Source organism: Emydura macquarii, unplaced genomic scaffold, assembly GCF_026122565.2.
Source record: "Emydura macquarii macquarii isolate MOO-44397 ecotype Brisbane River unplaced genomic scaffold, CSIRO-AGI_Emac_v2 contig_2636, whole genome shotgun sequence".
NCBI classification, from domain to species: domain Eukaryota; kingdom Metazoa; phylum Chordata; order Testudines; family Chelidae; genus Emydura; species Emydura macquarii.
In genome coordinates, this window is record NW_027132773.1 from 18,896,011 (window position 1) to 18,908,801 (window position 12,791).

General features: G+C 39.5%; 1 protein-coding gene across 2 annotated transcripts in view; it reads right to left on the bottom strand.

Annotated features, from left to right (window-relative positions):
- Positions 1-795: 795 nt before the first annotated feature.
- Positions 796-12,791, bottom strand: part of TFEC (transcription factor EC) — a 126,213-nt gene continuing 114,217 nt past the window's right edge. For both annotated transcript variants that reach the window (XM_067564239.1, XM_067564238.1), the window contains exons 7-8: positions 2,767-2,914; positions 796-1,853 (exon numbers count right to left, since the gene is read on the bottom strand). In XM_067564239.1, the coding sequence (XP_067420340.1) occupies positions 1,473-1,853; positions 2,767-2,914 (529 nt within the window). In that variant the 3' untranslated portion in view covers positions 796-1,472. The remainder of the gene's footprint in view (positions 1,854-2,766; positions 2,915-12,791) is intronic.

A 12,791-nucleotide genomic window follows, 5' to 3' on the forward strand; every position in this document is an offset into this window, starting at 1 on the left:
ATTATCTTTGGTTAATGCCCCTTCAACCTCCAATCCCCACTCTTGATGTTCTTTAAAAAAAATAATTAACATGTCAGTTGTTATTATTTGCATTTTAGTAGCAACTAGGGGCCTAAATCAAGGATCAGAGCCCTGTTGTGATAAGCACTATATACATATACATCACTCTCCAAAATCTCACTAGATACAAAAATTGTCTTCTATCTGCCCTCCAACTGCCAAACTTCTGTGGGGTTATCAATCCATATGTTTTGTGAATGCCCAGTTAGAAAGATCATATCAATATGTATCGGGAATATCCCTTATGATTCCAAGGTCTGCCTACTTCATTTTTTATAGTGAATCTAGAGATGAATTTCAAGTTAAATTCTGTCTGACAGAATGCATATAATGTGAATCCAGTGCATTGCCCTCCGTATCCAACTGGTCAAAGATGTAGGTATCAATTTAGATAAAGTCCCTTTAGAAATACCTTATTATTCCACAACAGAAAACAAGATACAATTCTTGTATGGAAAAAGCTTTATCAAGAAAAATAATAGAGAAAAGAGTTTGGGTACCTATGCAACAAAGAGCTAGCGTTAGTCCTATTAACAGTAATGGCTGTTTTTATTTGTACTAACTGTAATACTGAATATGTTCATTGTGTCTTGTACATACCTGCACTCTTAGTATGTTCTGTTGCCTGAACAGAATCTCTCGAAGTTGCTTAAACCTTACATCTGTTTCTGTCTGATTATTCTTTTAAAATCACTATCATTACATTAGTTTCTGTTTTTCTTCTGTAATACTGAAGTGTTTGTAAATAAATATAAAATATTGAATACTTTTTCTACCTGGGAATAAAACACAGAAATTATAAGGATTCTAAAAACAACTTTATACACTTTGTGCTTTCATTTTGAAAGAGAAGTAGATGCAGTTCATGAAGCATTGAATGTTGTTTTGAGGTTTGTAATCTCTCTATTGAAGGTACATCACACTAAAACATTTCCTCATTGTTGTGTTGCAATTGTTATGTTTATTGAAATTTCTCATTTTCATTTAAAAAGAAATTAACAAATATTTCTGACTAAAACTCATCATTAAATTTGAGAGAAGTCAGTGGTAGATTCAACAGAACATTTGAATATGTTTTTGCAATGTGGGTGTTCATTTTTCTGGGAACCATTTTAATACGGCTGTGAGAATGCAGGGGGAAATGGCTAAAGCCTTCCCAATAAATAGGAAGGGTCTGTGCAAAAGCCAGCTCTGAACAGATGTAGTCAATTCTGGGCAAAGAGATATGACTATGTCCATCTTTCATCTTTCTGTGAAGCATGCACTCACCTACACACTACCCACACAGCAGCTTATGTCCACAACAGTTCTCCGCTTTCTTTGAAGTGAGTATATACATCACACTTAAATTCATAACCCAATCTCTTAGCACCAGCAAATGATTAAAAAATTAATTATGCCCTTTCTAGTTTTTAGAAATCATCTCCATCATCTGTGCTAAAGCTACTTCTTCTGCTGCTCTCTTTCGATGCAGCAGGCGATGTGGCAGACAAGAGTGGATCTGTTCCAAATGGCGATATTGTGTCATCCATTAAGATTTCCTCTAACCTTTGTTCTTCTTTTGAAGCGGCGCTAAAAGACAAATCTGTGAAATGAGAGAGTGGATCAGAAAAGGCTGTAGATCCGTCACAAAGGTCAGAGCTAGGTCCATGTACCAGAACCAGTTGCTGAGAATAGTCTATGGAATTCTCCTCTGGATATGTCTGTTGCTTGATGACCTGGGCAGCTACATCCACAGCACTGAGTGAAGACACGATTGGTAGCCCATGTGCACGAGCCTGTATTTCTAGTTCCTATGGTTTCAAACAAAAACATTTAAATAACAATTTTGGAAGGGAACTTGATTTCTTTAGAACTACTGCAGGTAAGAAATATACATACATATTGTACATCCACAGTCACAGTAATTCTTAATCCAGTTGTGGCAATATGTTTAAAAATATGATATGTGGACAATCCATGATAAATATCAATAAACAACATGGGCCGGTTTTCTTTGTAATTCTCAGCCTGTTATTAAGTGGATGCCTTGTGGGAATATAAGAGTTATGACAGCCCCCATAATACCATTCCCTACAGTACTGTACCACTTAAAGGTGATGGAAAAATGCTGCAGACATTTCTACTTATTAATTATCCACAAAAATTCAGGGCTGCTATCTGGAGAGAGAGCAGGTACCTTACCTGATGATATATTTCTTTAAATCTTGCATTTCGAGCTATGGAGACCCACATTCTGATACTTTATGTCACATGAGCAGATGATGTGTGACTTAATATAACATGGCACAATGTACCCCAAGGCAATGCAATGCCGTGGAAATTTTACAAAGCGGAAAAGAAAATATGGAGGAGGATTTAGTGTTCAATATTGTTTTGGGGCAACAAATGCATTTTTTTATAGTTATAATGTAGTTATACTACATAAGAAGGCAACATTTCTTCAAAATATTTTATTAGCTCTTTCTATATGTGTTACCTTACATAAGGCCTAATTATCAAAGGATTTTCCTAGAAACCTAAAGTACTTATATAGCAATAAATACGGACTTGTAAAATTATGTAAAATTGCACCATTCCTGCAAAAGGCCAATCCACTTTTAATAAATGGCATTTAGGAGAAAAAAATGATATAGATGAATTAAATTTGATGATGGATAAGTAGTGAGAAAGCTTTGTAGTTCGTGGTGACATTCTTATACAAACCTGAATTCGAAGTAGAAGTCTTCTGTTAGTCTGCTCTAATTTCTTCTGTCTCTGTTCTAATTCTCTGGCTCTCTGTTGTTCTTTTTGTAGCCACTTGATGTACTCCACTGATGCTTTTAAAATAGTTCCTTTGTTCCAGCGCATATCACTGCAGAATGTAGAGATAACCTTTTCACAATTGTGCATGTCAGCAGAATTCATAAGAACTTACAAAATCTTTTACATTAATATGAAATAATGATTTACATGACTATTATTCACTCTTAGATATTATTGCTTCTGAATGGAAATTTTAATAGAATAGTTAAGAAGCCCTTATATAGTAAAATTAATCCCAGAATGAAAATAAGTGTCAAAAGAAAGTAATAAAGTGACTTTTTGTGGGAGAGCTAAATGCAATATCATGATTCTACCATTACAGTTTTTATATTTTTAGTGAAAATTGCTTTTATTATTAACTCTAAGATTAAAATCTATGTGCAGTATTTCTGCATTAATGAACTAGGAAATATACATTACTGAGGACTTAAGCCTAAATTTTTAAAGATCATTTCAAATATACTACTTTTACCTGACTTTCTAATGAGGTTGCTTTTATACTTGTTGGGGAAAATATGGTCTGTGCTGAATGCTGGTCCCTATTGATGGGGAAGCAGACAAAGCACAGTTTAGCAATCACAGTGTATGTAATATGACAAAACTTTCTCAGTCAAACCCTTTGACTGCACTTGAAACAATATATACAGCTGGTTAAGCACCATAACGAAAAATATATCCCAAATATTTCCTCTCCAAGGATCAGACTGACTGTGGCTGTGATCAAAGAAAGATCTTAAGCACATGCTCAACTGTAAGCACTCAAGAGGTCCCATTAAAGTTAATATGATTAAAGTTAACATTGGACTAAAGGACTTTGTTGGATGTGTCCTTGAAACAAAAATTAGTTTTATGAAGCCCGTAGATTTTCTTAATACAAGTATGTGTACAGCCTACATGACAGATACTGATTGCAAGATTTTAGCAAATCCATGTCACCAACTTCAAGGCCAGAATGCCTGTAAGAATCTAGACAGAGGAAAGAACTCACATGGGCCCGGGTCCTGCAAAGGGAATTGTACATATGTAATAGTTGATTGTGACAAATATGGTAATTTCCTGTAATATTCTGGACAAACCTTGCTGAATTAAGTCTTAGGAGTTCATTGTATTAAATATGCAAATGATTATGTATTATTATGTATTATAATTATAATGTATTACTGTGTAACATTTCTAGAGAGGGGGAAATGGCTAATTGAAACCCTGGGAAGTATTGTGAACTTCAAAGGACTATTTGAAACAATGAGCCAGACAAGTATGAACTTTTAAAGTCAAGTGGGTTTCCCAGGAAATCTCTAGGAGGTGGTGTATACTAATGTACCCCTTCTGATTATGCAAGAACTTAGTCTTTTGAAGCATTGTCCTGAGGAGGGAACCTTTGTCCACTGATCATCTGTTACATGAGGACAAGATCAGAGGCCCAATCAGTATAAAGGAGTGCACATTCATGGCTTTCCTTGTTCTGAGTCAAGGTGGCTATGAACTTGTATCCACAGAAAACCCCCTTGGTGGGACTGGAAGAACTGTCTGCTACCATAGCCCTTGCTGGAGTTCAAGTGAGCTCTGGTAAGCTTATTAGCATGTATGTAAGTTTGTTTATTGTTTAAATATGTTTTCTCTGTAATGTTTTCACCTTAAGAACAAATGTGCTTGGTTAGGAAGAGCTGCGTGGTGTCTTATAACTATGTTCAATTACTCTGATTGTAGCCTCTGAGGAGAAAAGCAATGCAGGCCTGCTTAGGCAGTCTGACTTGCTGGGGAATTCACAGAGTAGGCGGGGAATTGTGCCGCCTGGAAATACCCTGGTCAGGAAGGAGTGAGGCGCATGTTTCTGCCCAAGAGAGGTGTCAGCCTGAGGGTGGGTGCCCTTGGTGGACCATAGAGGGACCATACTAGTGCAGTTGCCATGAAATGACACTGATGGGATGAAGTCAATTGAGATCTGGAGGTGGGCTAATAGATGACCCATATAGGCTTGCTTTGCAGGATCAGGGTCATTAATGTATACTCATATATGCTCGATAAATGGTGAAAATGAAATATAAATTTTAGAATTAATCAATAGTCAGTTCCCACTGCTTTTCGGGTTGTGAGCATCAAAAGAGCAGAGAATGATACTATTTCAAAGACAGCCTTGGAAAATTCTACTCACCCACTAACTGGTGGTGATTAAACATCATTAATATTTTCTCTATGTTTAAGGAAAAAAACGAGTGACTAAATCTTGTGCCTGGTTTGGTAAATTTTCATGGCAGTTTTGCAAAATGATACTAAAATAACAATATCTATACCATAGTCTTCAGAGAAACACATCCAAACTGGGTTTTGCCAATCCTCCTATCCACATAAAGTCAGCCTATCCTATCATGGAACCAGAATAATATCATGAGAATTACCTGACCAATCACAATTAAGTGGCTCAGCTTGAAAATAAAGAATATAGAGCTGCAAAATGAGATGCCAAGATACTTCAATGCTCAGCAAATTAGAAATGACTAAGATAGAGTCATCCCCACAGAGGAAAAATAATTCACACAAAACTGTCAAATATTTTACAACAGTTTCACAGAAGTGCTGCTGTTACATATAAGGTCCATGAATTAAAAAAACAGGCAAGTATTGACAAAAATGATTTTTCAGTGAATATTCCTCCTAGACATAATAATAAACCATGTGTTATGGACTATACTTTGAACCCACTAATCAAAAACTGGAAATCTTTTTGTTTGTTTGTTTTGCTTTGTTTTTTACAGAGTAATATTAATAACCTTAATATAATGTTCTGAATATTATTTACATTTCCTAATTGTGCTGGCTGGACAGCTTGTGTTTCCACGGATAAAATGGTGCTATTTTTATCTCTTCCTTTAAGTTAGATTTTCACTAAGAGTCTAATCGCTACATTCAGATTTACAATGGAGATAGATCTAGTCAGCTGCCACATGGCTCACAAGCATTAAGGCACAAATGCTAGATAGCTCATAAGGTGAAGTTTACAAATTTGAGGGGCTTGCCCACCACTGTGATCTCTGATGAAAAGCTTACAGCCCTTCAGATATCACTTTAGTAAAGAATTTTGAATCCTTGCTTTTAAGTCTGGAAGTTCTGGACTGAACGACATCAGTCACAATTTCTTAAGTGTGATATCCAACAAGTGTATTGTTCAATACCTGGTAGTAAGTACAAAATTCCTCCTAATTGGCATAGATAGATATATATCTAGCATTGGTGGGATATCTTACGAAATAAGAGTGTTATAGCTAATCCTTCCAGTGCATGAAAGGGATACATACCCTGGGACTGATTCAGGGAGGGGAAAGGCATGTATCAGCAAAGGACTGGTTGGGGATCAGCTGGTGTACAAGAGCACCATCGATAGCCCCTTTGCTCCATCCATGCCCATTTATGTCAGCAGCAGAGAAGCGATGAAAGAGCTTCTGTGCTGGCTCTACACCGCAGAGATTCCCTTTCCACTGGGGTGATTTTCCTGTGACAGCAATGCCCACTTTAGCATCACCTTCTGCTGGCACTGCAGCATAAGGGAGCCACATCGCAGTGCAGAATCTGTCTGCATCTCTTAGAGTCTGTGCTCAGGGCCGGTAGAGTACGAATAGCAGTATATTGGCTGAGTTGTGTGAGAAGCTTGCATAACAAAGGCCTGCAGCATGCCTATCTCAAGTTAGCATTCGGTTCGGACTTCCATGATAGCTGAGTTCCTCAACATTAAGAGGGAAAAAATAATGGAATCTGAAAAAGATTGTCACTTAAGGGAGAAAAAAAAAAAACACCACATCAGAATAATTTAGCCATTCCCATAACAATTTCTTCAAAACTCTGAAATGCTAAGTTGAAATGTAGTTGACGTGACTAAAAATGGCATGTTTATCATCTCCTAGTGATTTCCATATCAACCTCACTCAGTTTGTGGATAGATTATGATTTTCTAGGTACCAATGCTGCAAACTCATCTGAAAATCTGCAAAGTTAAGCAGTTGATGTTAGTTGTTATTTATTTTATTGATTTTTTAAAATGATATTTTAAAGCAGTCTTTAAAACACAGATACATTTTAAATGATTTGAAACCATCAAACTGTGCATATAACTAGCCTGTGGACCTGCATGGAGTTATTAGTTGTTACTCTTGTCCTCTTTTCCCATTCTTTTCTATTTCTTTTCACGCTAATTTATGTCTTAAATTAGGCCCAAGTCTTGTAAATACTTACATATGTGTGTAACCCAAAACACAAGAGCCTGTCACTTAAACTCAGTAAGCGCTTGCAGGACTAGGACCTTAGATTGTAAACTCTTCAGAATAAATACTGTGTCTTTCTATGTGTTAGTCCATCAAAGTGAGACCTCAGTCCCGCCCATGGCATCTGTGTGCTACTGTAACAATAATCTGACCCCAGACTATTATATTATGTGTTATAGAGAATTATTGTTATTATATTACAGGTGTATTACAGGCTAATTGTCTAATTTTCAGTGGTCTCTCAGGCAAGTGGGTTCAAGTGAAAAAATAATAAACAGGTATAAAATGTTGTATAAATCTCCACATCTTGTTAGGCTACCTCTTCCTTACTCCACCAACTGATTTTCCTGTGAAACTCAAGGTTTCACCCTCTCCCAGTTAATTATAACTACACTCATCCAGTCAGGGGGAAAAACAATACCATGGGACAGATCCTCAGTTGGGCTAAACTATGCTGAAACCAGTGGAACTTCATCAATTTATACAAGCTGAGGATTTGGCCCCATGTGACAAGAGGGTCCCATCATACAGGATTAATACTAGTTAATGAAATGCATAGCAAACACAGTTTGAGAGTAAGTTATAGGTTGAAATTTGTTTTCATCAATCATTCATTGAGCAACTTTTAACAAACAAATGTATTAACATCAAAATAGGTTTGTGAACAACCTACAAAGAGCCCCATCACAGCAGAAATTAGCTGAAGAATGATATTGCTCCCAGCTGTGTTCTGAAGGGCTCAGTTCTGCAAACCGTATGTTGACTGGAATGGACGACTTCTGTGAGCAAGTTATTATTTTGGCACTTCCAGGTTCCATCTGGAGCCCAGTTTAACCAATTGGAACTGGAACTTGGAAGTACTAAGATATATAAAAAAGAAAATGGAAAAAATACATATATTTAAATGCACTGGTTTTGAATTTTCAGCAAAATATCAATCCTTGGTTGGGTTTTTTCCCCAGTTTTATTTTTAAATAATTTTACCTATGTATTAATAGTTTTGCATTTTGAAAGTGCCTATCACTTGAATATCTAAGCACTTAAACTAAAAAAACAAAGTATTTTGCAGCTTACTAGAGACAATATTCCCACCTCAAATTGTCTTCTCCTGGTAAAGCAAATTCAAAACATCCATTCATTTAAGCAACATAATCCACACCGCTAACCATAAAATTAAACTAAAAAGAAAAGGGATTTCAATGTGGTCAGGAGTGAGTCCCTCTGAAGCTCAACTAGACCCAAACAAGTTCAGCATATACACAAGAAAATAAAAGTGAGATACAAACACTTCTAAGAAGCAAAATCTGGCTTGTAAATGTATATCATAGAATCATAAAAATGTAGGGCTAGAAGGGATCTTGAGGTGTCATCTAGTCCAGCCCTCTGCACTGATGCAGGACCAAGTAAACCTTCAGAGACGAGGATTCCAAAATCTACCTTGGAAGGCTAGTCCAGTGCTTAACTATCCTTATAGTTAGAAAGCTTCTCCAAATATCTAACATAAATCTCCCTTGATGCAGATTAAGCCCATTACTTCTTATCCTACCTTCAGTGGACATGGAGAACAATTGATCACTGTCCTCCTTATAACAGCCTTATCGTATCTGAAGACTGTTATCAGATCCTCTGTCAGTCTTTTTTTCTCAAAACTAAGCATATCCAGTTGTTTTTTTTTTTAACCTTTCCTCACAGGTCAGGTTTGCAAAACCTTTCATCATTTTTGTTGCTCCTCTTTGGATTCTCTCCAATTTGTCCACATTTTTGCTAAAGCATGGTGCCCAGAACTGACACAATACTTCATCTGAGGCATCACCAGTGCTGATTAGAGTGGGACAATTACCTCCCATGTCCTACATACAACACTTCTGTTAATGCTCCCCAGAACATTAGCTTTTTTTGCAACTGTATCACACTGTTGGCTCATATTCAATTTGTCTTCTTCTTCTTGACCATAGGTGAGGATGGGGACATAGACTGATCTGTAAACAGAGAGCTTCATCACCACGGATCACTACGGCTCCTGCATCACTGCTGCCCCACTAATCCCTGGTCAATTTCACACTCCTGCTTACCATCATTGAACAAGATCCCTGGATAACTTAAACTCTTGCACTAAAGTCAGCTGCTCCCCCTTCACCTAGAAAGAACATTCGTCTTTCTTCCAGGAAAGAACCATGACCTCCGATTTAGAGGCACTGATTCTCATCCCAGCTGCTTCACACTTGGCAGCAAAGTGTTCGAGTGCGCATCAAAGATCTGAAGAAACAAAAAGAAGCAAGAAGGACATCATCTTATGAAACAGCAGAGATGCCACCTCCAAGTCCCTGTCTCAGGTACACTTCACAACTCAGCTGCACCTTGATATCTGTCCATGAAGATCATGAACAGGAGTGGGGACAGGATGCACCTTTGGCGGAGTCCAATGCCCACCTTGAACAAACTCAATTTAATGCGAAGAATGTGGACACAACTCTCACTCTGGGAATAGTGGGACTGGATAGCATGCAGCAGTGGCACTGGCACCTCATACTCCTGCAGCGCTTCCCACAGGACATCTTGGGGAATGCGGTCATAAGCCTTCTCCAGGTTTACAAAACAAAGGTAGACCGGATTAGAAAACTTCTCTTGAGTATCTTTGAGAAAGCAAAGATCTGGTTCATTGTTCCACGTCTGGGATGAAAACCACATTGTTCCTCCTGAACCCGAGATTCAACTAATGGACATAGCCTCTTCTCCAACACCCTGGCACAGGCTTTGCTGGGGAGGCTCAGAAGTGTGATCCTCCTGTAGTTGGAACACATCCTCTTAAAGATTGGGACCCCCATGCTGATTTGCCAATCCCAAGGTCCTGCACCCACGTTCCATGAGACCTTGAAGAGGTGCGTTAACCTTGATACCCCAACTTTGTCGAGTGATTTCAATACCTCCAGGTGAATCTCATCCACCTCTGCTGCCTTACTGCTGTGAAGGCACTTTACTGCCTCAGTGACCTCATCAACAGAAATAGCTCCAATCCTACCAGGGGTTTCTGGCACTGCCTCCTGAAAGGAGGGCGTGTCCACCAGGTTGAGGAGTTCCTTAAAGTGCTCCTTCCACCTCTCAACCATCTTTTCAGTCAGGGTCAGTGTTTGCCCATGCTGTTCTCAGCAAGGGTGGTGAATGTCCCGTCGACCCCTCTGGCAACATATGATTTGCCAAAACACCTCTGAGGCCATCTGCTAGTCATTCTCCATGGTCTTTCCAAACTCCTTCCAGGCCAGGGCTTTCACTTCAATGACTGCCACACCACAGCCCACCTAGCCAGCCAATATTTCTCAGTCATATCAGGAGTCCAATTTACGAGCATTTCTCAGAAGCCTCTTTCTTCGCCTTGACAGCTTCCCTTACCACTGGTGTCCACCAGTGGGTCCTAGGGTTGCCATCATGACAGGCACTAATTGCCTTCAGGCCACAGCTTTTCGTTGCTGCCTCAATGATTGAAGCCCTGAACATGGTCCACTTGGACTCGATGTCCACGACCTCGTCCGGAATGCAGAAGAAGTTCTTCCAGAAGTGGGAATTGAAGTCTTTCCTCACAGGTTCCTCCACCAGACATTCCCAGGCAACCCGCATTGATAGTTTGGGCCTCCTGTGACTATCCGGCTGGCATCCCATGTGTCGGATCCAACTCACTACCAGGTGTGATCGGTTGACAGCTCTGCTCCTCTCTTCATCGGGGTGTCCAGAACTTATGTTTTTAAGTCCGATTAAATGACTATAAAGTTGATCATTGATCTTCAGCCCAAGGTGCTCTGGTATCAGGTACATTTATGAACAACCTTGTATTCAAACATGGTGTTGGTTATGGACAATCCATGACTAGCACAGAAGTCCGTTAACATCTCACCTTTCAATTCCAGATTAGGGAAGCCGTTCCTCCTAATAACTCAACTCCAGGTATCTCCATCATTCTCCATGTTGAAGTCCCCCAGTAGAATGACAGAGTCGGTAGGTGGCACTCTACTGAGCACCAATCCCACCATCTCCAAAAAGGCCAAGTACTTTGAACTGCTGTTAGGTGTGTAAACACACACAGTGGTCAGAGTCTTCCTCTCTGAGACCTGAAATCTCATCAAGGCAACCCTCTCACCTACCTGGACAAACTCCAATTGTGCAGCATCTAGCTAAGGATTTCTGCGTATCTCCACACCCACCCAGGGCCTCTCACATGGGGCCACTCCAGAGTAGGAAAGAGACCAGCATGGATTGAGAAGTTTGTTTCCAGAGCCCCTGCTATCTGTGGAGGTGAAGCCAACTATATGGCTGGTACCTTTCCAACTCTTCCTCCAGTTCTGGCTCTTTCCCCACCAACATAGTGATGTTCCATGTGCCTAGAGCCAGTTTCCATTGCAGAGAGCCAGTCCATCATGGTCCATCACTCTTGCTGCCATTCTGGCATCACATCCAGCCTTCACCTTGCAGGTGGTGGGCCCATGAAGCATGTCCACGTCACCTTTTCGGGCTAAGCCAGGCCAGGTTACATGGGTGGGCAGGCCATCAGACACTCATCAAACACCGCACCCAATTTGTGATCTACTGTAACCCCAGACTCTTTTCAGCAGTACTACCACCTAGCCAGTTATTCCCCATTTTGTAGTTATGATCTGATTTTTCCTTTCTAAGAGTAGTACTTTGCACTTGTCTTTACTGAATTTTATCCTGTTCACTTCAGACCAGTTCTCCAATTTGTCAAGGTCATTTTGAATTCTAAACCTGTCCTCCAAAGTACTAGCAATCCTGCTCAGCTTGGTGTCATCTGCAAATTTAATAAATATACACTCCACTGTGTTATCCAAATCATTAACGAAAACATTGACTAGTACCAGGGTAGACCCCTGCAGCACCCTACTAGACATGGCCTCCTCAGAAGAGACTTCCAGATAGCATCTGTAAAATGTCCTTTTTGATCCTGACTTTGAATGTGATCTTCTCAAAGGAAGCCATCTAGGATAGGCATGCTAATCATTCTCCCTCAGCAGTAGCATTGTTCTTCTAACACTAAGGATAATTTTCTTCATTGTCATTAGTCCAACTATCATCCAAGCCTTTCCCCCTGCAACCAAGTCCCCAGTATCAGAAGCATCTTTTAAAATCAATAAATATGATGACAACATTGAATTTCAGAAATGTTACACAGTGATGGTATATGGCGGTGTGCTTTTAAAGAAAAAGGCCTGACTAGGCACAGAGGAACATGGGTGATAGGAGGAACAGGAGCAGCAACAGAGGCTGTAAGGAATTGGTGACATAGAAGGACTATGCCAGGAACATGTAGCATAGATGTGATGGGCCCAAGGCACAGGTTAATTTATGATTACAAATAAAGGGAACTTCATATACATTAAAATGCTTCAAAGAATTAATCTGACCAGACAGTAGTAAGGTTGGATTATGGCCTATATTTATATACATAATATATTTTATTTGCTACATTTTCAAAAGTGATAAGTTAAGTTGGGTGCCTCAATTTTCAGGGGGGGGGGGGGGGGGGGGGCCATCTTGAGATGCTTTAAAGAGGCCTGATTTTCAGATAGTACTTCAATATGCCTCAAGCAGGGTACTAAAAAATTGAGGCACCCAAATTCATGGGTCACTTTGTGACTGTCACATCATATGACCAGTCAGATACTGAAA